General features: G+C 43.5%; 1 protein-coding gene and 1 non-coding gene across 2 annotated transcripts in view; both read right to left on the reverse strand.

Moving 5' to 3' along the window:
• The window catches only part of Chd4 (chromodomain helicase DNA binding protein 4), a 29,593-nt gene that overhangs the window by 1,250 nt on the left and 4,095 nt on the right, over positions 1-24,248 (reverse strand). Inside the window, 49 exon segments of the mRNA XM_047549690.1 lie at positions 296-338; positions 340-381; positions 383-403; positions 405-458; positions 460-497; positions 4,434-4,521; positions 4,523-4,565; positions 4,676-4,790; positions 5,050-5,181; positions 5,463-5,489; positions 5,492-5,533; positions 5,788-5,841; positions 5,844-5,916; positions 6,021-6,118; positions 6,380-6,545; positions 6,652-6,737; positions 6,740-6,795; positions 7,360-7,492; positions 7,591-7,625; positions 7,627-7,683; positions 7,773-7,857; positions 7,942-8,122; positions 12,326-12,412; positions 12,415-12,503; positions 12,652-12,664; positions 12,666-12,712; positions 12,715-12,889; positions 13,200-13,324; positions 14,880-14,997; positions 15,111-15,242; positions 15,324-15,465; positions 15,796-15,969; positions 16,094-16,215; positions 16,605-16,742; positions 16,915-17,115; positions 17,595-17,786; positions 18,608-18,704; positions 18,786-18,917; positions 19,250-19,455; positions 19,575-19,778; positions 20,386-20,625; positions 20,817-20,995; positions 21,131-21,257; positions 21,259-21,267; positions 21,517-21,644; positions 21,880-22,121; positions 22,237-22,355; positions 22,571-22,765; positions 22,983-23,104. Of these exon segments, the coding sequence (XP_047405646.1) occupies positions 296-338; positions 340-381; positions 383-403; positions 405-458; positions 460-497; positions 4,434-4,521; positions 4,523-4,565; positions 4,676-4,790; positions 5,050-5,181; positions 5,463-5,489; positions 5,492-5,533; positions 5,788-5,841; positions 5,844-5,916; positions 6,021-6,118; positions 6,380-6,545; positions 6,652-6,737; positions 6,740-6,795; positions 7,360-7,492; positions 7,591-7,625; positions 7,627-7,683; positions 7,773-7,857; positions 7,942-8,122; positions 12,326-12,412; positions 12,415-12,503; positions 12,652-12,664; positions 12,666-12,712; positions 12,715-12,889; positions 13,200-13,324; positions 14,880-14,997; positions 15,111-15,242; positions 15,324-15,465; positions 15,796-15,969; positions 16,094-16,215; positions 16,605-16,742; positions 16,915-17,115; positions 17,595-17,786; positions 18,608-18,704; positions 18,786-18,917; positions 19,250-19,455; positions 19,575-19,778; positions 20,386-20,625; positions 20,817-20,995; positions 21,131-21,257; positions 21,259-21,267; positions 21,517-21,644; positions 21,880-22,121; positions 22,237-22,355; positions 22,571-22,765; positions 22,983-23,104 (5,424 nt within the window).
• Positions 6,201-6,339, reverse strand: LOC124984137 (small Cajal body-specific RNA 11). Its single transcript, XR_007108596.1, has one exon. It is a non-coding gene; the product is annotated as a small Cajal body-specific RNA 11 (non-coding RNA).

Genomic DNA, 24,248 nt, shown 5'->3' on the forward strand with positions numbered 1-24,248 from the left:
TAAAATGTTCAAAGGGACCTAGAATTTGATGGCATCTTAAATCACCTGAAATTACATCTTAAGTATCCAGATAATACTCTATTATTCTGCTTTGCTATCTCATGAACATTAATATATTAAAAGAGGCAAAGAATTACTGTCCTTAACTATCTCTAGGGCAAAGATCCTCAGTACATCCTAAGCTCCCTGACAAGCAGGCTCTGAAAAAGGTCTGGGAACAAGAAGCATGGATTTTGAGGAGGTCAGTGAGAAGGGAAGCTGAATCCAGCTAGGAGGCAGGAGAGCCACTGGCTACCTTTGTGCAGGACTGCATTGGCTGGCTTGTTTCCTGCCATTGACCTCCTTGGACAGGTGCTGATGACTTTCTGCCAAACACTCCACCCTCAGCAAAGCGGGTATTTAGGGGCCATGGAAGGGTGAGAGGGGTCCTCTGACATGTTCAGGTAAGCCGCCCGGCGGCAGTTGCTCCTCAATCACCAGGGCTTGTTCTAAGAGCTGGAGAGGGAATAAACAGGAAATGGGAGTTGAACTTATGCTTTGACCATTTTTAATGGACCTCTCAGCTCACCTGTTCATATAGGTAATGAGAAACCTACAAAGAACTTCAGGGATGGCTCCTCAACACCACTCCTCACACTCAAGCAGTTCAACATTACACTGCCTTTTCTTTCCCATTGGAGGTTTATGTTTTTACATATATCTATTATTTATACAAAAATGATTTTTAAAAAAAACCTCAAATTTTAAAATACAAATGTAGAAAGAATTAAAATGTTAGTATTCTGATGTTCTTCTTTCAAGAGTTTTCTATGTATTCCTATTTTACATAATTGAGGTTATATTATATACACATCTATGTTGTTTTCACTCAAGGTTACAGAGTAAGCATCTTTAACATTAACCACTCTTTTTTTTGGAGGGGGTGGGGAGCAGTACTGAGGATTAAACATAGAAGGCACTTTACCACTGAGCTACATCCCCAACCCAGTTTTTTTTTTTTTTTTTGGTGCTGTGGATTTGAACTCAGGGCCTTGTATATGAGAGCCAAGCACTCTACCAACTGAGCTATATCCCCAGCCCTCCAGTTTATTTTTTGAGAGAGGGTCTCACTAAGTTGTCCAGGCTGGTCTCAAAGCTGGATCCTTCTGCCTCAGCCTCCCCAGCAGCTGGGAGTAGCCTGGGCTGCAGGCACACTCCACTCTTGCCTGGCAAAAACAGTTTTTTAATAGTTGTGTGGTAATTCATCCTATGGATACATGTACCATTATCATTTAGGTTCTTTTTACTCCTTAAAAATATTTTTGTTAGGGGTGTGGTGATGCATGCCTATAATTCCCAGCAACTCAAGAGGCTGAAGTAGGAGAACTGCAAATTTGAGGCCAGCCTCAGCAATTTGGTGAGCTCCTATCTCTAAATAAAAACTAAAATTTTTTTGTTGGACTGGAGAAGTATAGCTCAGTGGCAGAGCATGTGTTTAGCATACCAGGGCACTGGTTTTGATCCCTAGCACCAAGAGAATATACATTTTTGTTGTTTATTTCCTTTATCTCCATATCTCATTCCAATTCCTTCCTCTTCCGAAGGGCAACTCTCTAATATATGTATTGTGCCTTTTTTGTGTGTTTCTTAAAAATCTGAGTGTTATCTCATTTACAGAATATTTTCTATACATATAAAATGCTTTTTCTTATTTTCCACTTGTTAGAAGTTCCATTTATGTTGTTACATGCACATGTATTTTGTTGCTTAATATTCCAGTGCAAGTGAATATGCACTTTTACCTATCCATTCTTCCAGTTGGAATATTTAGATTATCTCTAGGCCCCCCACCACCAAAACTCATACTGTGTTGAACACTCTTGTGCTTGCTGCCTGATGGAGCTGTGTCAAAGTTTCTTTGAAATACACTGTAAGAGGCAGAAAGTCGGTTCCCTGATTTAGGATAAGTATCCACTGGTTGTTAAAGGCAGCAGATTCGTTAGGGACCAGGATAAAAGACACTATGACCCAGGTAAGGTGGTACATTACGCCTGTAATCCCAGCTATTTGGGAAGCTGAAGCAGGAGAACTGGAATTGAGGTCAGCCTCAATACTTTAGCAAGAAAAGCAAGACCCTGTCTCAAAATCTTTAAAAACAAAAGGCTGGAGATATAGCTCAGTGGTAGAGCATCCTGGATTCAATCCAAGTAAAACACCACAAATAAACACGCACACACAAAATATGAAAATGGGTTACTGTTTATCTCGTAAGACCTGGCTCCACCAGGTCCTATTTATCCCCAGACCAGGCATCTCCTTTTCAATTTATGTATTCTTCACCAACACCCTTTTCCTGCTCCAAATTATAAGCATTCTGCAGGTGTAGCATTGGCTCATTTCTGTTCTTTTTAAAGTATTTCCCTACACAACCACTGTAACTCCACATCATGTACAACTGAAAGAATGTGAACGCTCCATGTATGTATAAAATACAAAATACATTCTATCATATATAACTAAAAAGAATGAATAAAAAATTAAAAATAAAAAATAAAGCATTTTCCCATGAAATGTGCCTTATCTTAGTGTCAGCCAACACCACTAAGTAGGTGCTTTGACCTTCCCCAACACACAAGTCAAGCACTAATGGTTCTGATCCCACTCTGTATGGTGGTGGAGCAGGCAGCAGGAGGGGTGTGTTGACTTGGGAGAAACACCAAGCAACTTGTCTAAGCCACTTATCATTCTTTTCTATAGACTATTCCATCTCCTCTTAAATGATCACTTAACTTTTTCAGTGACTCAGGCCTGAAACAGTAGTCATTCTGAGAGTCTCACTTGTTTATCAATCAGATTCACTTATGTCAGAAGTTGGCAAACTATGGCCTGGGCCCAAATCTAGTCTGGCCTATCATCAATTTTTGTGTGGCCCAAGAGTTAGGAATACATTTTGTAACTTTAAATGGCTGGGGGAAAAAGCCAAAAGAAGACTGCTGCATGTCACTTCATGGAAATTCTTTTTGGAATACATCCATACTCATTTGTTTATGTATCACCTAGACTGCTTTCCCCACAACAATGACAGAGTGGCGTATATGCAAAAGAGACCATATGAACCACAAAGTATAAAATATTATGACGGTAAAGAAAAGGTTTGCTGACCTCTATAGTAAATCGGTAAGTCCTATAAATTCTTCAATGTTTTATTTCCTTTACAAGCAGCATCAGAGCCCAGGCTCTTAATATCTCCCTAACGTGTGATAACTTCATGGATGATGTTTCCATTTCCCTTAGTTCTATCAAAACTGTTAACTACAAAATAAAATCCAATTCTCTTATCTGTGCCTACTGACCTTTAGCCCTATGTCTTTCCAAACTACCTCCCACCATTACCCAACACATTTTTCTATAGCATACCTGGGCTATTTTGCCGATTCCAAAAACTTTACGCTTTGCTGTTTTGTCTTTGCCAACCTAATGTCCCTATTCCTACCCAGCATTCTACTGCATTCATCAAAACTTAATTCCCATACTAGCTCCTTGCTCCCCTGGTTCTCTGGAGACTTTAAAGGTACTTAGCAGTCTTCCTCCTGCAACAGAGAATGGAATTCACTGTATAATACATTTGGTTTACTTGAAACTCAAAGCTCCTTGATAATAAGCACCTTGTTTCACCTTTGTATCCCTGTGCCAGTCACTGCTTGGTATACCTGAAGGCTTATTAGTATACATTTGTTATTCCTAAGCTTGAAAGAGTCCATTTCATGGCATCCTATCTGACAGTCTACAAGATGCCCTTAATAAAGATGTGCTGAATCCTTTTTTTTTTTTTTTTTAAAAAAAAACCCAGGGGCACTCTACCACTGAGCTGCAGCCCCAGTCCTTTTTATTTATTGAGATAGGCTCTCATTAAGTTGTCCAGGCTGGCCTTGAAACTTGCAATTCTCCTGCCTCAGCCTCCAGAGTGGCTGGGATTACAGGTATATGCCACCATACCCAGTTCATCTGTTGAACTGAGGGAAGACTCGGTGATTCTGATGTATCTCTCCCCTTTGCAGCCACTCTTACCTTTATCTACACAAGTACTGTTTGACCCAGAAAAAAGGACACCAGCCCACTAACAGCCCCCCTTCTCAGGCATCCAATTTAATCCCACCTGTCTTTCCCTGAACTTTCCATCCTACAGTGTTCCCCCATCAAACCCACTGCATTAGTTTGTGTCACTCGTTAAGCACAGTCACCTACAGCTCCTGTATAGATGATAATTTTCAAGTCTGTATGTCCTGATCTCTAATATTGGAGTCACTTGGGAACAAAACACTATGGAATCACAGAATACAAAAAGTCAAACAACATGGCTGAATGAAATGGACTCCTTCCTTCGCAAGAACCTTCTGGACTTATAAATCTGTTATCACTTAAATACTGTATTCCTTACCCATCCTGCTCACCCTTGAACCTTCGAGCTAGAAACTTATTCTTGATCTCTAAGAAATTGCCACGGTTCATTTCACCCTTGAAAGGCTCATTGAGGATGGCATAGGCGTGGGTCATTCTGGATGTCCTGCCACCGGGCATAGCCATGGCTATTGGGAAAAATGCTCAGGAAAAATAAAACAAGGAGACAAGAATCTCAACCTAAAGGCCTTCCAGAACCCTCACCAAGAACCCTAGTCCAGACTCAGGCAAAGGATACTTTATAATGCCAGCTAGCAGCCAATAGTCATGCCGTCGATGCCAGATCTCATAAGTCTTCTTGGTGACTGTAGCTGCCCGCTCCTCGTTCTGCCAAGGGAATGCAACTCTGAGGAGGAATTTAAGCAAGGTTGGAGAAAGGGAAAAAAAAAGCAAACATCTGTGAGAATTCAGAAAAAACCATTTATTCTTGTCCCCCACTCCATCTTAGTATGGTTTGCCTCTAGCTCTCTAACAGAATGCAGAGGAGCACACAATCAGCTTGCATTCCCTCATCCTGCAGATGTAAAGTCTTTGTACCCTGGTTTAATGAGAACCCCAATTTCACTTCATATCTTTCTAACCCCAGTTGAGTCCCTCATCTTCATACCAGTAAACCACCATCTGCAATGTTAAACATGAAACGCTGTTTGATATTTTTCTTCTGCTTCTCATCACTCAAGTCCTTGGGGGTCTCTCCATTCTGAAGCATCACCTCCTTTTTTTCTTCTTCCTCTTTCTTCTCTTCTGCAGGATATGTGGAAGAAAATGTCAGTAACTGGACAGAAGTCCAGTCCCTTCCCCAGAGTATAAATGTTGTAAAATATCCATTTACTCCCCTCCTGTTTCCACCCAGGTGTCTCCCAAGCCCAGAAAAAGGTACCATCAGTCCAGTCCAACTAAATGGGGGACAGGTGGAGTCTTTATCTAGGGATAAAATATGTGGATATGGATAGCCAGGCAGGAGCAGATAATGCTTTTGGTTTTAGAGTCCTTCCAAACCACAGTCAGCTTCTTCAAATACCAACCTTTGTCTTCCACCACAATAGGGGTCAATCTATCCCTGACTTCTCCTCCACCTTCTCCACATCAGTAACTCCTGGGAGAAGAAAAAGCATTGAGATTATATATACCTAAAGCAAGAATTGCCCTCTCTATTCCACACAGTTATCTAACTGGAATAGTCCTATATCTAAATCTCTATAATTAGAGTCACAAAAGATGTCTGGGAAGACTATAATTTAGAAGGTTGCAGGATTCTTCAATATCCTCCTGATACCTCTACAGCCTGATTTAAGTCCAGGAGTCACTATGGTTCACCCAGGGATCTTCAGTGCTTGAAAATGTGGATACCTTTGGGCTCTGTCTCCATAGGTTCCTCTGTTCTCTCCTTCACCTCTGCCTTTCCACTTTCTCCTCTCCCTCCATGGGTTCAACAAGGACTTTTTCATCCTCTGAAGCAGGGGCAGGAGGCTGTGTACACTTCAAAGGAAAAAAAGACGATGAAGCAGACAAGCCAGCACCTAAAAGGAAGACTGGCCTTATGTGTTTGTTTTAGGATGGCAGCTAGTTGCCCCACCTCTTACCTCAACGGTAGCCTCAGGAGCTGCAGATTTAACCTCCTTTTCACTTTCTGGGCTCTCCTCTTCTTTGAGGTTATTTTCCTCTATTTTTATCCCATCCTCTGCAGCCAACAGGAGATAATCAATTAGGAAGAAAGACCCAGATCAGAGAGAAGGTCATGTTTTCCTAATCTGTCATCTTAAATTGTCCTCTCGTGCCTTTAAGAGCCAGCCCTATTCTTAGGATGGCCCTCCTAAACGGAGAGGGGATATTGCTGTGTGTCCTGCCAGACTACCCTGTTAGAGCTGAGCACAGGGAGCAAAAAAGCACAGGCCAGGACAAGGAGAGAGAGAAAAAAAAATTACAGGACAGGCAGATTTACCAGTAGGTGGAGCGGGTGCAGGAGTATTTGGTTGTGTGTCCCCTGGAGTAGAAGGTGTAGGAGTCTTTGGAGAGGGTGACCCTGGCTTGGACATTTTCTTGTTTTCCTCTACCTCAGCCAGTTCAGGCATGCTCCAGCGCCCATTAACATGTTCAAACTCCTGAACCTATAACAAAGGACAAGAAATTGAAGACCCAATTCTAGCTCTGAGTTCCTTTCCTGTGGGTCCCCATTCCCTAGAAGTCTTTAAAAATGGACAGACTCAGACTCACCTTCTTGCGAATCAAGGACATGACACCAATCCTAGTAAGGACATGCTGGCGGGACAGGCCTTCTCGGGGGACACCATCAGCAAAGTCTCAGCCCCATCTGCCCCTGGCTCACATAAATGTCGCATAAACAAAGAGACATAAGCCCTGTGGTGAAGAAGGAGAGCAATGAGTTAAAACGGACACCCATGCCAGTGGGTACAGTGGCACATGTCTGTAATCCCAGTGGCTTCAGGAGGCTGAGGACAGGAGGATGGCTAGTTCAAAGCCAGCCTCAGCAAAAGCAAAGTGCTAACCAACTCAGTGAGACCCTGCCTCTAAAATAAAACACAAAATACAGCTGGGGATGTGGCTCAGTGATTGAGTGCCTCTGAGTTCAATCACTGGTATCCCCCCCCAAAAAAAAACAGACACCATGCCAACTCCTACATCAAATTCTTTCCCACCCCATTAAGCATTACCACAGGCAATGACTATGGTTCTGCCTGGATGTAAAGCCCACCTGCACTGAAGGGCCTGTCTCCAGATCCCCCACCATGGATCCAGGTTCTCTGAGGGAAGTTAGGAATACAACTCATATTACTACCAGCTTCACCTGCCAACTTCAGCAGAAGAAAAGACCATTTCCCTGCATAGCTTGGACTAACACTGTGGAATGGCCACACAGTAGATGCCCATGCTCTAGATCAGTCACCCCAGCCCTAAACTTACTTGAACTCTTTCTCTGACTTGCCTCGCAGATCTCTCACAAGCCACTGGGTGGTAAAAGCATCCTGAGGTGGCATCCCATATCGCATAATTGCATTAAGAAAGGCTTTTCGCTGACGAGCATTAAACCAAGTACCTAGGGGAAAAGAAACCTTGGTAAGAGGGAGCAGGTCTCACTTCACCAATGAACTAATATCTGACATTCACCAACTCCACATTGGAATCATATTACACTTACTTCAATATTCCCACCAACACGGGCAACAGAGAGGCAATGGCTTATCTTTATCATTCCGCAGGCCCTTACGACTGGGCCTGCGGGGAGCTGCAAGAAAAAAGGATGAATGAGTGACACTGATAAGGTAGAAAATAAAGTAGTATCTCAAAGATCAGCAAAAAGGCACAGCACTTACCTTCTGAAACGTTCATCAAAGTCTTCATCACCTTCCTCTGAGGCCACCGAGTAATCGGACTGGTTGTCGGACTGGTCGTCCTGCCAATCTGGAGGGAGAGAGGGCAGATGAGCGGGGCCCACTGCTCTAGTGGAACGGCCCATGGGGGGGGGCGGGGCCGGCCACACACACCCTCGGTCCTCCTGGGAGCCATCATTGTAGTTGACCTGTTTACGGATTCTTTTTCCTTTGCCCAGATTTCGGGCTAGATCTTCTTGCTGCTGCTCATAATGGTGCCGCAGCAATTTCTCCCAGTAGTCAGGATCCACACTTTCTTCCTGTTTTATGATTCCGCGTTCTACCTCCTCTTCCTCCTGGGACAGAGGGAGGGCCAGGACTCAGGGTGCTGAAGTCACACCACCAGCTAACCCCTGGTCCTCGCAGTCCCATTCTGCTAGCTCCTTTGCATGACTGGATTCTTAAATACTTGGTGGTGCCTGCTTGGACCTATAAACTTAGAAAAAATTTGACAGGAAATGGATCCTCACACATGTAGATTAACAGTCAACAAAACTAAAGAAAAAATGTGAAATGGCGCTAATAAGTATCACAGAAGAAGATAAAGAGACAATATGCTTTCTCTAACTCTTTTCTACCAGTGCATATCCATCCAGTTGGGAGAGAGTAAAAAGAAGAGAAAGGTTAGCTTTAGCAAATAGAATGGAGGAGTTTCTGAAACACTGCAAAAAATCTTCAGAGATGAAATAAGCCAGAATTATTCTTCTGGTCTTCACAAACCTCATAAAAGTTTACTAACTATCTGCAAAGAAAAGAAAAAAAAATAAATTATATATACATATGTGTATATACATATGTAAAAACATATATACACCACATATATATCTCCTGTGTTCCAATGATTATGCTTCTCAGAAAGTCTTAAGATAGTATTTTCCTAAGATACTTCAAAACCACTGATTGAATCCAAATCCTTCATGGTAAAAAAACCACTGTTAACAGCAGAAACATTAAATGATTAAATACCCATAATTATGCAACTAATTAAATAAATTACATACAGGTTAAGCATCCCTAGTCTAGAGAATCTGAAATCCAAATGCTCTAAAAATCAAACAGGACTTTGAGAGCTTAGCATGATGGTGTACTCCTATAATCCTAGAGACTTGGAAGGCCTGAAACAATAAGATTGCAAGTTCAAGGTCAACCTCAGCAACTTACTAAAGTTCTATCTCAAAAATAAGGGATGGGGAAGACACGTTAGGAATGTAGGTCAATGATAAAGAACCCCTGGTTCAATCCCTAGACTCCTCAGCAAAAAAAATGACTTTGATCATAATGTCAGCCCTCAAAAGTTTTGGACTTCAGATTTTTGAATTAGTGATGTTCAAATCAGTCAAGTTTATGTAAATATCCCAAAATTCAAAAATCTATCAAATCTAACACTTCCGGTCCCAAGCACTAGCCCCAAGCATTCCAGATAAGGAATACTCGACCTCTATTTCCTAAGAAGGACATGTTATAGATTTATCTTTCGGGGGCAGGGGAACTGGGGATTGGTACTAGGAACTGAACCCAGGGCCTCATGCATGCCAGGCAAGTTCTCTACCACTGAGATATCCCTAGCCCAACAAGGACATATTACACAGGGAGAACAATGGGGGGAGACTCTTTCATGTTTTGATTTGGATTGTATCTCCAAGATATATTAAGTAGACAAAAGCAAGGTAGATAACATGTATAATAAATTAACTATGTTTTAAAAAGTGTGCATATGGCATGTGTACATGTATGCAAGGTATACATACATGCATATATGTGTAATTTGTACGCACATGAAATATATTTGGAAAGATATAAACTAAAAACATTAGTTAACCCCAGGAAGGGAATTAAGCAACTAGAGGAGAAGGATTTTTTTTGTTTTGAGGGGACAGGGGAGGTGAGGCTTTTTGGTACTGGGGATTGAACCCAGAGGCACTACCACTAGTTACATTCCCATTCCCAGTCCTCATTTTTATTTGAGACCAATCTCACCAAGTTGCTTAGGATCTTGCTAGGTTGTCATGGTTGGCCTCAAATTTAAAATCCTCCTGCCTCAGCTCCCAAGTAGCTGGATTATAGGCATGCACCACCATGCACACTGGGATAAAGGTTTTAGAAGATAGATCTCTGTATCTTTGGATTATGAACAATGTTGATATGGTTTGGATAAACATCCCCCAAAGGCCCATATGCTAAAATCCTTGGTTGGCAGCCTATGGTGCAACTGGGAGGTAAGAGGTAAGGCCTAGTGGAAGAAGTTAGGTCACTGGGGAAACACTCTTGACAGGGATTTGTGGACTCCAACCCCCTTTTTTTTTTCTTCCTTGCTACCCCTGAGGTAAGCAGCTTCCTCCATCACATGCTCCCCACCATAACAAGCTGCCTTGCCACAGGACTTAGTGTCTATGGAATGGAACCTCTAAACCATGAACCAAATAAGTCTTTCTTCATTTTTTGCCTTCTTTTTTTTCCCTTTCAGTACCAGTGATCAAACCCTCACAAATAGTAGGCATTCTACCACTGAATTACATGCCCAGTCCTTTATTTTTTGAAACTGGTCTGAATTTGCATTTCTTCTGCCTCCCAAATCACTGGGATTACAGGCACGCACCATCACACTTGGCTAGACTTTCCTGTTTTTAAGTTGTTTCAAGTATTTGTTACAGTAAAGAAAAGCTAAGCCAACCTTCACACCTGTAAAACCCCAGCAGCTCAGCAGGTTAAAGCAGAAGGACTGCAAGTTCAAAGCCAGCCTCAGCAATTTAGCAAGTCCCTAAACAACTTAGCGAAACTGTCTCAAATATAAAAAGGCTGGGAATGTGATTCAATGGTTAAATCCTCTCTGGGTTCAATTCCGAGTACCAAAAAGAAAGAAAAGTAAAGCTGAAAAATGAATTCCATTTGTTCAAAAACATAAAACGTGGGCCAGGCATGGGGACGCAGGCCTGTAATCCTAGCAACTCAGGAGGCTGAGGCAGAAGGATCATAAGTTCAAGGTCGGCATCAGAAACTCAGTAAGACCCTGTCTTAAAGAATAAAAGAGCTGGAATGTAGTTCAGTGGTCAAAGCACCTCTGGGTTCAATCTCCAGTACCAAAACAACAAAAACAAAAAACCTGGGCTAAGGATGTAGCTCAGTGGTAGAGCTACAGACATGAGGCCCTGGGTTCAATCCCCAGCATGTGTGCATGCACCTGAAAAGTAAACAGCAGCTGTAGTCACTAATCAGAGAATAACTTATACATTTGTGTATAGTCACTAGCGCAGATTATTCACTTAACACAGGTTGTCCCAGCCAATCACTTCTAAGTAACACTGCTACCAAAAAGAATGGGATCTCCTAACAGAAGAGCAGTTTTGATTGAATACTTCTGATCTAGAGGCCTACATCAAGACTTCTCAGCCAGTTATACACAAACTGTATTTAGGAACATCACCTTTAAGAATTTAAATAAATAAATAACAGCTATGTTATCAGTAAAATACATCAAGAGAGATCATTCTGAGTTGGAAAGGATAAGAAAAAGATGGCAAAGACCACCAGCAATCCATACAATTCAAAGAACCTTGAGCCATTTTGGCTTAAAGAGGACCAGCAGAAAAAGTACATTTATTTTTCATACACACACACTCACGGTCATATTTTTCATTAATTTTTCTATGTCATTGTGGGGGAGAAAAAATCTACAACAGACCATGCCTGTCCATTTCAGTTTTTTACTATAGCATTAATAAAGACAAAAGAAAATTTTAAGGAAAGTAATTTAGGGAGGTCAGGCATGGTGGCACATGCCTATAATCCCAGCAAATTAGGAGGCTGAAGCAGGAAGATCATAGGTCAAAGCCAGCCTCAGCAACACAGCAAGACCCTGTCTCAAAATAAATAAGCCAAGTGCCGTGGCATATGCCTGTAATCCCTACAGCCCAGGAGGATGAGGCAGGAGGATTGCAAGTTCAAAGCCAGCCTTAGCAAAAGCAAGGTACTAAGCAACTCAGTGAGACCATGTCTAAATAAAAAATACAAAATAGGGCTGGGGATGTGGCTCAGTGGTAAAGTGCCCTGAGTTCAATCCCTGGCACCCCCACCGGCGCCAAAAAGATTCAATAAATAAATAAGGGTTGGGTATGTGGCTCAGTGATTAGCACCCCTGGATTCAATTCCCACTACCGGGAAAAAAAAAGGAAGATAGGTTATGTAGGTCATTTATTTCATATCCTGCCTTCTTCCAAAGAGACTTGAGGTAGCATGTGTTGAATCAATAAAATCCATAAAAAGAAAGATCCTGTTTAGAGCCAATATCTACTAGGAGTAAAATTAACTGTGTATTTTCTGACAGCCAGGCAAAGATGAGAATATGATTAGTCATGTCTTTGTTTATTCTAAGGAGGAAGTGTTATCGATTCATCAATATCTAATTTATCTACAGATGTTTTCACTTTTCTCGAATACCTCTTGGTTTCAATTCTAATTTTCAGACCATCACTAAGCACGGCACTGCCTTGATTCATACTCACCCCCATTTCTTCTTCCCGCACCACATATTGGGCCACTTTGAATGAGCTCAAATATTCATTCATGCCCTGCAATTCTGTGTCCTTCTGTCCTCATCCTGGTTACGGTCCAGCAGTCGTTCAATGGCCTTATCATCATAATGGATAACACTGCTATCCTCTCCCTCTTTGTTGTCTCCTCCTACAAAGAATCAGGAGCCCATAACCCAAAGTCAACTTCAGTGCTGCAGTGGAAAAAGCAGATCCCATAGGACCCTGGGTATCAAAGATACTCCCTACCCTTTGAAAGAAGTCCTGCCCCCCAAAACTTAAGTTCCTGACTAGCTCACCTCCATCTGTGGCCATCATCTTTGAATAGCTCCTCAGTGCCAAATTTGAGGATATCATCAGCTCCTGTTTGGACATAGATCCAGTCTTGGAGCCCAGCCCAGGCCGCACCACTAAATGTGTAAGCATCATTTTCTTCTTTGCCACTTGTGTGATGCGCTCCTCCACTGATGCTCGGGTCACAAACCGGTAGATCATCACTTTCTTATTTTGCCCAATACGGTGAGCTCTGCTAAAAGCCTGTAATTGAACAAAAAATAAAGTCAGAACCCGTATTTTCCTGCTGCCACACCTGCCTTGACTTTATTTAAGTTAATCTAGAATGAGGCAATGGCCGCAACTTGTCTTCATAGGAACTTCCTTCACACTCCTGCTCCAGATACCACCATCAATCATTATCAAAAAAGGACCATCACTAACTCAAACTCTCTGATTTAAAATAAGGTAGATGATACAAAAATAAATCTATTGTTTCTCAAACAACTATTCCAGATGGTAGTGTCTTCATAGAGAACACTGTGTATCTCCAAAGACTACTACTTCTGCTTACCTGGATGTCATTATGGGGATTCCAGTCAGAGTCATATATAATAACTGTGTCAGCAGTAGCCAGATTGATCCCAAGGCCCCCAGCTCGAGTGAAAGCAAGAAGCAGAATTGTTTGAGCGCCTGGTGCTAAGAAAAGGAACCAAAAACACTGTTAAAGGTGTCTTCTAAATTCCAATTAATAAATGGAGAAGGAATGTCAGAAATATGAAACTCATTAGGCAAACACCACAGTAACAATTGTAAGCAAGGTCCCCCAATAGATACTGAAATTGCTCTGAAAATTCAAGAACAGAAAGGACATTAGCAAAGTTTCAAGTATCTTCCTTGAGATAAATTTATCAATTACAATGGGGAAAAGTAATTTTATAGTGGAGAATCTCAGAAGACACCAGCTTAATTAAATGATCAGTTATCACCAGAAATGGGACAGGTGAACATCATGTCCACCCAAATATGATGCACTGAAAAGGACAAGCATCACTTCTGTGGTATTCTTGCCAAAAATGTCAAATCAAATCAAGAGAAAACATCAGACAAACCCAACCTTAAGAGACATTATACAAAATAACTGACTAGTACTCATCAAAAGTATCGATACGATGAAAGAAAATAGGAAAAAGTTAAGAAATAGATAGGAAGAGGCACAGTGCAACATGGGATCTGGGGAAGAATCCAAAAATGGAAAAAGGACATTGTAGGAAAACTGGTGACATTCATTTAAAGTCTATAGTTCAGATACGAGCATTAATTTCCTGGTTTTGATCACTGTACTATAGTACAAGTTGTTAAGACAAGCAAGAGGGGTTGGGATCATGTCTCAGTGGTAGAGCACTTGCCTTGCACATGTGAGGCACTGGGTTTGATCCTCAGCACCAAATAAAATGAGTAAAATAAAGGTATTGTGTCCATCTACAACTAAAAAAAAAAAAAAAAAAAAAGCAGGAGGGCTGGGTTTGTAGCTCAGTGGTAGAGTGCCTGCCTTGCATGCCTGGGGCACTGGGTTTGATTCTCAGTACCACATAAATAAATAAATAAAATAAAGGCACTGTGTCCATCTACAACTAAAAATATTAAACAACAACAAAAAAAGATCCATCAACAACTGAAAATAAAAAAAAGCAGGATGAAGGGTATACATGAACTCTGTAGTTATTTTGCAACTTTTCTTTGAAATCAAAATTACTTCAAAATAAGTGAAATGAAAAAAAAAGACGTAGTGTTTACTAAGATAAAGAAGTCTGCCACCACTTAGCATTGAAGCTTGAACAAATCCGATCCCTTTCAGGCTCAAGGTCAAAGAAGGGGGATTAGACAAAAATGTTCTCTTCTCTAGCAAAAAGAACAAAGACTCCAAAAGAAAAAGGAAAAAAAAAAAAAAAAAACCTCATAGGAATAGTCCAATACATTCTTCCAATCAAGACATTCAAAAGCCCTCCTCTGGGCTGGGGAGATAGCTTAGCTGGTAGAGTGCTTGCCTCGCAAGCACAAGGCCCTGAGTTCGATCCCCAGTACCAAAAAAAAAAAAAAAAAAAAAAAAAAAAAAAAAAAGCCCTCCTCTCTTCCATACCAATTGATGAAGACCAAAAACAACTATATAGAAAAAGAGATACATTAAAACAAGTGATCAGTCCAAAGATAAAAGTGATTCAGGATGCCAAGAATGTAACCCCTCCTCTCTTACCATTGAATCGGTCAATGGCCTCTTGACGCATGTTCCCAGTGATTCCACCATCAATACGTTCATATTTATAACCTTCATGTTCCAAGAAATCCTCTAGCAGGTCCAGCATCTTGGTCATCTGCAAAAGGAGCAGCTTGATTATGAAGGAGTCAGATGATAATATCTTTCCTCATGTCACTGAGGGCTGTCTACTACTGTCCCCTAAAGCTTGAAGCCCAGCCCACATAATACCTGGGAGAAGATGAGTACACGATGCCCACCCTCCTTAAGGTTCTTAAGCATCTTCTGCAGCAGCAATAATTTCCCAGATGCTCTGATTAGGGCACTGCCATCATACATGCCATTAGGCATCTTAGGGGCTTCCTAAGGAAAAAAGAAAACAATATTGTAAGTCCACAGGGAGGAGCTGCAACCCAGGGAGGACCAAGAGGTGGCATAACATACCATTGCTGCCACAGGGAAGAGGTAGGGGTGGTTGCAGCACTTCTTAAGATCCATCACCACGTTTAGCAGAGAGACCTGGTTGCCACCACCTCGAGCATTAAGTGCTTCAAAATTTCGAGTGAGGATGTACTTGTAGTACTTCCTTCATGGACAAGGCAGAAAAATAGGTCAGATTCAAGAGCCTTTAATGATATAATGCAGTCCCATAGCCTGAGATCTTGTTTGCAGCATATCTCACTTTGGAGCTAGAGACCTAACAGCACCAGCACCACCATTATCATGTTAAATAAGGGAAGGTATAACTAAGAACTGCATGCTCCAGCTCCCTGGTATTAATTTTCTTTAGGTCCTGCTTGCTCCTGACACCAGATGCCTTGAAGCTGAGTTGGGGGAGAGATGAGAAACACTCTGCAGACTAGAAAATATCTAACTGTACTTGCAAAATGGTGTCAAAGCTTCTGTCTCAACTCACTTCTGCATAGGGCTCAGCTCCACACGCACAATCAGTTCTGTCTTAGATGGCATATTCTTAAACACATCAGCTTTAAGTCGTCGTAACATGTGAGGCCCCAGCATGTCATGCAGTTTTTTAATCTGGTCTTCTTTGGCAATGTCAGCAAACTCCTCCAAGAAGCCTTCCAAATTGCTTCAGAAAGAGAAAAATTTATTGGAGGGGGAGAAAGGTAAGGGAAAGTGATACAGAAAATGGGCAAAAGGAAGACTAATTAGAAGCAGAATTATGAGGCGATTATGGATAAACACACACTTACTGGAACCTCTCTGGGGTGAGAAAGTTGAGCAGATGAAACAACTCTTCAAGATTGTTTTGCAATGGAGTCCCAGTCAGCAACAGCTTGTGCTGGAGTGAGTAACCATTCAAGACCCGGAAGAACTGGTGAAGCAGATGGAGATGTGAAACTCAATAAAACAAGGACTGTAGAGTATCTCTGCAGAATTCCATGTATTTCACTGCCTCCCATCCCACCATAGTTTTTATTTTTTACGTATTTTTAGTGCTATGGACAGAACCCAGGGCCTCATGCATGCTAAGCACACCCTCTACCACTGAGTTGCAACCCCAGCCTTTGTTTTTTGGTGCTGTGGATTCAAGCCCTAGCCTTGCAAATGCCATCACCCTTTCTAAAGGCCTAGCCACCAGGAGCTATCATATGAGGAAGGAAAAAGAATTTTTCCCTTTCTTCTCCTGGGTATCCTCTTAATGAGGAGATGGTACTAAAAGACTAAAACTGAGGGCCATAAGCTCTCTCCCTGTATCCTCACCTTAGACTGATTGTTCTTCAGCCGATGGGCTTCATCCACGATGAGGCAGGCCCAATCGATAGAACCCAAGATAGCCATATCAATAGTGATCAACTCATAAGATGTCAGCAGCACATGGAATTTCACAGATGCCTCTTTCTGCACGTGAAGACAACCTCATCACTACTAGTCCACTCCTCCTAAGCACAGCTAGGTTATTTCCCCTCCCACAGTTATCTTTTTGCCTCACCCAGGGACCAGGCTGCAAGGAGGCAAACTGAACCTAAAGCAGCAACTTTGTCTCTAGGGTGACCTCCCTTCCATGAGATACCTTCATGCGGGACGCCTTCTTGCCGCCCCGGATGGCATTGTCTTCAAAGGAGAACTCATTTTCCCGAATGATGGCACGGCTGTCCTTATCACCCACATAGGTTACCACATACATATCTGGAGCCCACATTTCAAACTCCCGTTCCCAGTTGATGATGGTAGAAAGAGGGGCACTTACTAGGAAGGGGCCTTTGGAATGACCCTTGGAGGAAGAAAAGATGTATAGTCAGGACTGAGGACCCCCATCATACCACACCCCAGCATGTACCTCTCCCCCACCCCTAGAATAAAGCGGAGGTTGGCTTGCCATCTGTATTGCTGCCCCTACCCTCACCTCTTCATCTATAAAAAACCCCTATCTACTCCTTTCCAATAAGCCATAACCCACCTTGACAGAGTGCTAAAACTCCTACCTCCTCCATTAAGTCTTTTCCTATGAATTTCACTCACAATTCTGCTGACCTGACATACATTTATTCCCCTGGGACTGAGGCTCAGTTACCCACAGCTAATTCTACCATAGCTCCACTCCCTCAAGTCTTTCCCTGTGGATATGTCTATCCCTCAGCAATGTTCTTCAATGTCAGAGGCCAAATTCTTTCTTCCCCTTTCTTTCCTCAGAATGTAAGAGAAGAACACAAAACACTCACACCAAAAACTAAAAGCCCCTGTTTTCCTCACCTCCTTATAGAGAGAATAGAGGAAGACTGCTGTCTGTACAGTTTTTCCAAGGCCCATCTCATCAGCCAAGATAGTATCAGTGCCCTGAGCCCAGGAAAAGCGCAACCAGTTCAAGCCCTCCATTTGGTAGGGGTGCAGGGTTCCACCTGTAGCATCCAGGTACTCTGGTTGTCGCTCATATTTCACTGTTGGCTGAAGGATAAAATAGGGAAGTCAAGAGTTGTCGAGTTGGCAAGGAATTCCCTTTCTTTACTTGTCCTCACTAGATCCTGCCTGAAGTCATTAAAAAATTGGTAGTGGGGGTGGTGTGGTGGGGAGTGTAGCTCAGTGGTAAAGCACAAGGTCCTTGATTCAATCTCCAGAACCACCAATAAAAGGGTGAGAGGGGGGATCCCCACTGGTTATTGCAATTTTGTGTTTTATTTAGGATCCTCCAGAACCAAGGCAATCAACTTATGGGCAGACCTGATCTTTGTCCCCCATGGATCACTAAGAAAAACATGTAAGAGATTCCCTAGCAATATAAAAATTCCACTCATCAGGAACCACTAGGTAAATAATCATATACCCCTCCTAAATTTGTCTTTTTTTCTCCCTCAAACCGAGGGCCTAGCACACACTTTATCACTGAGCTATATCCCGTAGTCCCAGATTCACTTAACCTTAACTGCCCTCAGATTATATAAATAAAACCTACAGGAATTGAACCATGAAATTAAAGGTCAGGTTCCAATACGTTTCATAAAAGTTTAGCTGCATGACCCCTCCCTAGATAACACTTCCTCAATCATATAAAATATACCTAGGTTTTATCTGATGACAAAAAGAAAAAGTAATCCTAGTATTTTCTGATTTACAAAGATGTGGGGAAATGGATGACATGAAGCATTGACAGTGACTAACATTATTATTGCAGGTTGTTACTTAGAGCACAATCAATACAGTGGAAGAGACAAACTATACCGCCCTAACCCAAAAAACTACCCTCCCCTCCCTCTTCTGCTCCAACTCACATCAACCGTTGGAGTCTCAGGAGGCCTCTCCAACTTCCTTAGCTTTACCTTCTTCAACTTCTTGCCTGGTCGTCCTTCCTCACCCCTCATTAACTCCCTAAAGAAGGAAGATATCTCATAGTTGCCTAAGATCCTTTTCAAAAGGAAGCAACTCTACTCCTCTCCCCAAATCACCCACCTGTGATTCCAATAGCTCTGCTTGAACAAATCATAGTCCTGAATCTCCACATCCTCACTCTCCCAAGATGCCTGATCATAGGGTAAGTCCCGCCACTTGATCAGGTAGTGGACATGGCCCTTCTTGTCCACACTATAAGGTCAAAAGAAAAAACCCTCAGAGTCAGAAAACAGCCTTCTTCCCCTCCCAAGTCAGCCCTGCTCTCAGAAACTAACAAAAATTTACGTTCCAAAACAGTTTAAAAGTGCCACAGACCCCACATGTATTCAGAGCCTCTATTATACCTTTCTACCAAAATTATCTCTAATCTATATTCTCCTATAGCTCAAATTCCAGGTTTGTCACTTATTTAAAATATAGAATGTCCTCCAAATGTAAGCTACTGGAGACCTCCATTTGCTTATTCCCTTTAGCAGGAGTCTCCCATGGATATACTGCCTACCTCCATTGAGCCCAGCTGGTACCTGTGGTTGAGGATTCGGTGGATCATCATCCACTCAGGTTTTATCCCATAGCGATAGAAGCGTTCTTCCATCTCTGCAAATTTAGGGTCCTTGTTCTTTCGCTTTCGGCTCTTCTCTTCATCACCACCAAAGTCTCCAGAAGGTGGCTCATCCATATCATTCTTCCGCTGATAGTTTCGAAACATTACCTGACAATGCAGCTCCAACTAAGAGCAGAAAGAGAAAATAAGACATGAGGAGCTGCATCCACTCTCTCTATTCACAACTGTTTTCACACTACCTTCTTAATTGTAGCTCCCACATCTCCAGGCTGTCCCGAACTTACCTGCAGTTCAGACACCCAGGAGCAGTGCCAGTAAGACATGCCTTGCCATTTTACAAAGAACTGTCGCTCTGGTCGTCCTTCCAAGGGCTTGGGGGAGGGAGTATTGGGATCGGCATCTGGAGGCCGAGGCACTGGTGTGGGCGATGGTGGCTGACCCCACTTCCAGATTAGAATCTTCTGTACTTTGCCCTTCAGAGCTGGACACTAAGAGAAAAAGGGATGACAATCCTAATTCATAACCATGAGGAAGTGATGATACAGCCTATGGCCTCAATCTTGTCAAAGGATTATTAAAATCCCATTTCAAGTAAGATGTAATCCCAGGACCCTCGTAGGTAAGGAATACTAGAATTTTCTCTCCATTCTGAACTTTCTCCAGGATTTGTGTGACACCATCATTCCTATCTGCTTAACAGAGCTAGACTTTAACAATAAAACAGAACAATCAGACACAGAAAACCCACAGACCAGAAGCCCAGCATCTCTCTTAAGTAATCTAAAAGTAGTAAGTAGCCCTACTAAACATTTAAGCTACTAAGACTGTAAGGCAGGACATCAGACAAGGATAGATGTTCTGTTATAACACTATTTCATCCCTCCTAAGAGTGCTGGCAAGATATTACTTCTCTGTTTGAAGTTAGTTCTGTATTTTCCCAGGAAAAGATGTCCCAAAACTATATGAAGAAGGAAAAGACCAGTCTCAAAGCTAAAAAGTTCATAATTCTTCAATGACATCTGCTATACCTCAGTCTCACAATGCCTACACATGGGTGTTAACCCTTCTGCTAGAATACACAGGTTAGTTACTCACCGTACAACGGGGACAGAGCCATTCACCATTGGGGATCTCTGGCAGTGGAGGGTTCAGGCAGTGGATGTGGTAGGAAGAAGGGCAGGTGTCACAGCAGAGCAGTTCCCCCCCATCCTTGCAGACTCGACAGAATTCCATGTGGTGATCATCCTCCTCTTCAGGATCTCCCCCAACCTCTTCTAGGATCTCCTCACCCTCAGAATTGTCTTCTTTAGCTTCCCACTGGATGCCCTCTTTCTCCTGCAGTAAAGGATACAGATTCAGATTATTATCTCCCCACCCCCCACCCCCAAGTCAGAACTCACTGCCCATGGTTTCTCTGGATGCTTTCCAAAGTTCATAACCAATACCACCACCATTTCTATTTCTACCCAGGCCTTCCTACCCTTTGCCTTATGGGTGCCTAGTAGCCACAGTGGTCAGGTACTCACACAGTGTGGGCAGCTCCACTTGCCCTCTGGGGCCTTCTCCATGTCCGGATCCAGGCACACCATGTGGTAGGCTCGGGGACAGGTATCACACAGGATGATCTCACCGCCTTGCTGGCACACCTCGCAATAGTCCTGGTGGTCTGTCTCATAACCATCCACAGCAGTCACCTCCTCCTCGCCTGGGCAAGGAAGAGGGAAAGCCCAGTTATTAGAAAAAAACTACCTCCCCCCCCAACCCCTATCTCCTAAGGGAGATTCTTCCCCAACCATTTCCAACTCATCCCATCACCCATATATACAGAAAATAAACACACCTTTCTTTTTCTTTTTAGTGGTTCGGAGTTTCTTGCGGCTGCGGCTACTGCGACTGGTGGAACCATCAGAAACAGAATAGCTATTGATACTGGCATCATCGAAGTCAGATTCCACATCTAAGTCGTCATCCTCCACTCTGGCCAAAATGAAAAGGAATAGGTTAAAAGTTCAAGCCAAGGGGAAAGACAGCAGAGAGAGCCTTGCTGCTGATAATGGGAGTACCAGAATCCCAGCAAGGACTATGTAGAGGAAACCTTGTCACACCTGCCTAAGGCCAACTCCCACATTCTTCTGTTCCTACTATATGGAACAGACTCTGATGGAAAGTAACATCTTTTCTACTACACACAGCTCCTCCCACCCAAAGGGAGGGCCAGGTTCTCACCGAGGATCTTTTACGCTTGGAACCAAAACCCCCCAGCTTGATCTTCAGGGGAGCTACTTTCTTGGGTTTAGGCTTCTTGGCATCAGGTACACGAGGGCTGCCCTTGGGCTTCCTCCGAGCATTGGGACCTAAAATCAGAATAGACCTGAATATGTATCATAGAGCAAATTATAGGGAAAATAAAAATTTTACTTAAGCTTACTTCAACATGTCCAGCCTCCCAAATTTCCCTCCTAAATCCAAGGCTCATTCCTCACTCCTGTGTCCTACATTAGGGCTAACATAACAGCATTCCCAAGCTTTCTCTATCTTTGACATCCTAAGCCCACACTAGCTCCTCCCTCCCACAGCACCACATTTCACCTTTGCCTTCCTTGGTCTTGGCCTTGCGAATAGGCACCTCCACAGGGGGAGGTGGTGGTGCAACCTCAGTGGCTGTCACCATGCTCTCCACCACAGCCACAGCTGCTGCCGCTGCTGCTGCCACTGAAGCCCCAGAACTGCCTTTGAAGGGATTGTTGGTACTGAACTCACGCCACTTTGCACCCAAAACCATCATCATCTTGGACACAGCAATCTTAGGGTTTTTGGCAGCAATGAGGGGTCTGGTAGCGAAATGGACAACAGAAAAGAAGAAAATGTTTAGGAATAAGAAAAGAGAGGCAGAAAGAGATTATAAAAGGACTGTCCTCCCCTACCTTCAACCCCCTTCAGGCCTACCGGACAAACTGGCTGAAGGCCTTATAGTTGGTGAGAGTGCGATAATCCTCCTCTGAGAACACATGGTCAATGTCTTCCATGCCCCAGTCTTCCAGGAGCTGAGCAGAGGACTTAGGCTCCTGCAGAGAAAGCACAATAAAGGGTCTTCCACCAAGTGTCCACACTTGCTAAAGAAATTAGAGCTGAAACTATAGCTTGCAAGACCAGGGTAAGAGAGCTAAGCGGAAATGATTATAAATGGTTGGAAGGAACATAATCTTAAGGAGCAATAGAGGGTCTCTGAAACCAATGACAAAAGCTAACAGCACAGAAAACAAAATGGAAGTCCAGGCACCTTTGAATCATCATCATCATCATCTTCCTCCTCCTCCTCCTTCCGTTTGGATTTGCTCTTTTTCTCTTTCTTAGGTCCAAGCTTCTTCTTCTTCTTCTTGCCAGGAGTATAGTCGCTGCCCTCACTGTCTGAGCGCAGAGCCACCTCTTCCTCCTCCTCCACAAACTCTGGCCCCTCCCCAGAGCTGTCCCCCAGCTGCCGGCATAAGAGCAAACGCTGGAGCAGGGAAGGGGGGGGAGAGGGAGACAGACACACACATGCTACACACATGCTGACCTCAGGACAGCCCTAAGGCTCATCCCCAGGACCTGGCCCACCACTCCAGAGGAAAAAACAAAGGCCCTCAGCCCTTCCACCTTTCTCAGACTTCCTCCCTTCTTCCTCTCATTCCCCATAACAGTCACCCACTCACCTCCTTTTTTTGGCGCTTGCTCTTAGGAATTTTAGGGTCCCGAGGTTTCTTAGGCTTTTTCTTCTTCTTGAGCTTTGGAGTCTCTGCTTCTGACAAATCCTCCTCTGGGTCCTCTTCATTTTCTACACACATTTGCCAAAGAGTGGTCAGCAGGGAAAAGAACAACAGCAAAAGGTTAGGGCCTAATCTTAAGGGCTTAGATTTTATTCCCCACCTCTCGTCCCAGATTCCTCTGAAGAGAATTGCTATACTCTCTACAGAAGGAAGCTGATACCCAGGACAAAAACAGACAAAGAGAGAGCTGTATATACCCGAAATAGGCCTGCCAGGCCAGACCAGACCCACCTCGGGCAGCTGTCCAGGCCCCTGCCTCCTCTCCCCAACTCCTCCAGCAGCCCTCTAAATGTTCAGCAGCATAGCTGAATCAAGCTGCCTAGTGTTCACCAAACAAGAGAACTAGATCCAGGTCTCTTGCAACTGCCCACCAAGTCTCTAAACCAGGGAATAGGAATGAAGGTCCTGCCCAGAAGACAATAAGCAAGAATATACACTCACCACATTCCCAGAAACAATGCCAGAGTTTGGGGTTCCCAAAACAACACCCTTTCTAACCCCTTGGTGTCGTCACTGCTCAAAACAATCAGAATCTCCCAGCTCCAGGTTCACTTGCCAGCTCAACCTCATACCCACTCCCCAAACACAATTTCTTTCTCCATCTCTAGCCTACAGTCCTCCAGATTCTCCTGGTCAAGGAGCCTCCTTCTCCCTAGGGCCCAAATCAGCCCAGCTGTCACCATCTTCCTCCTCCCAATCCTCCTCCATCTGGCTCCACCTCCTCCCCTAGCTAGAAGCACACACAAAGCCCAGGATAACACTGAGAGCTCCTGGGCAGGGATAGGTGGGAAGGGGCACAGAGGGGGAGGAGAAGGCCAGAAGGCAGCTTCCTTTGTAACAGACATTCACACCAGCACACCAGCTCCCTCCTCCCTCTCCTCTCTCCCTCTTCCCAAGCCACCCCCGCCCAAGGGGAGGGGGGTGTGGAGAAGGGAGAGTGGAGAGAAGAAGGGAGTTGCCTCACCACTGAGGAGAGGGAAAAGGCTTCCTGACCGCAGAAGCCAGCCCAGGGCAACCCAGCTGCCAACATAGGACAGACAGGAAGTGGCAGGGGAGGGGGGCGGGGTTGACAGAGGTAGCCAGGGAAAGACAGCCCTTACAGAAGACTTCCCAAATTATTACCTGGTCCCAGGTCCAAACGCCACCAATCTC

Source organism: Sciurus carolinensis, chromosome 4 (genome assembly GCF_902686445.1).
Source record: "Sciurus carolinensis chromosome 4, mSciCar1.2, whole genome shotgun sequence".
Taxonomy (NCBI): domain Eukaryota; kingdom Metazoa; phylum Chordata; class Mammalia; order Rodentia; family Sciuridae; genus Sciurus; species Sciurus carolinensis.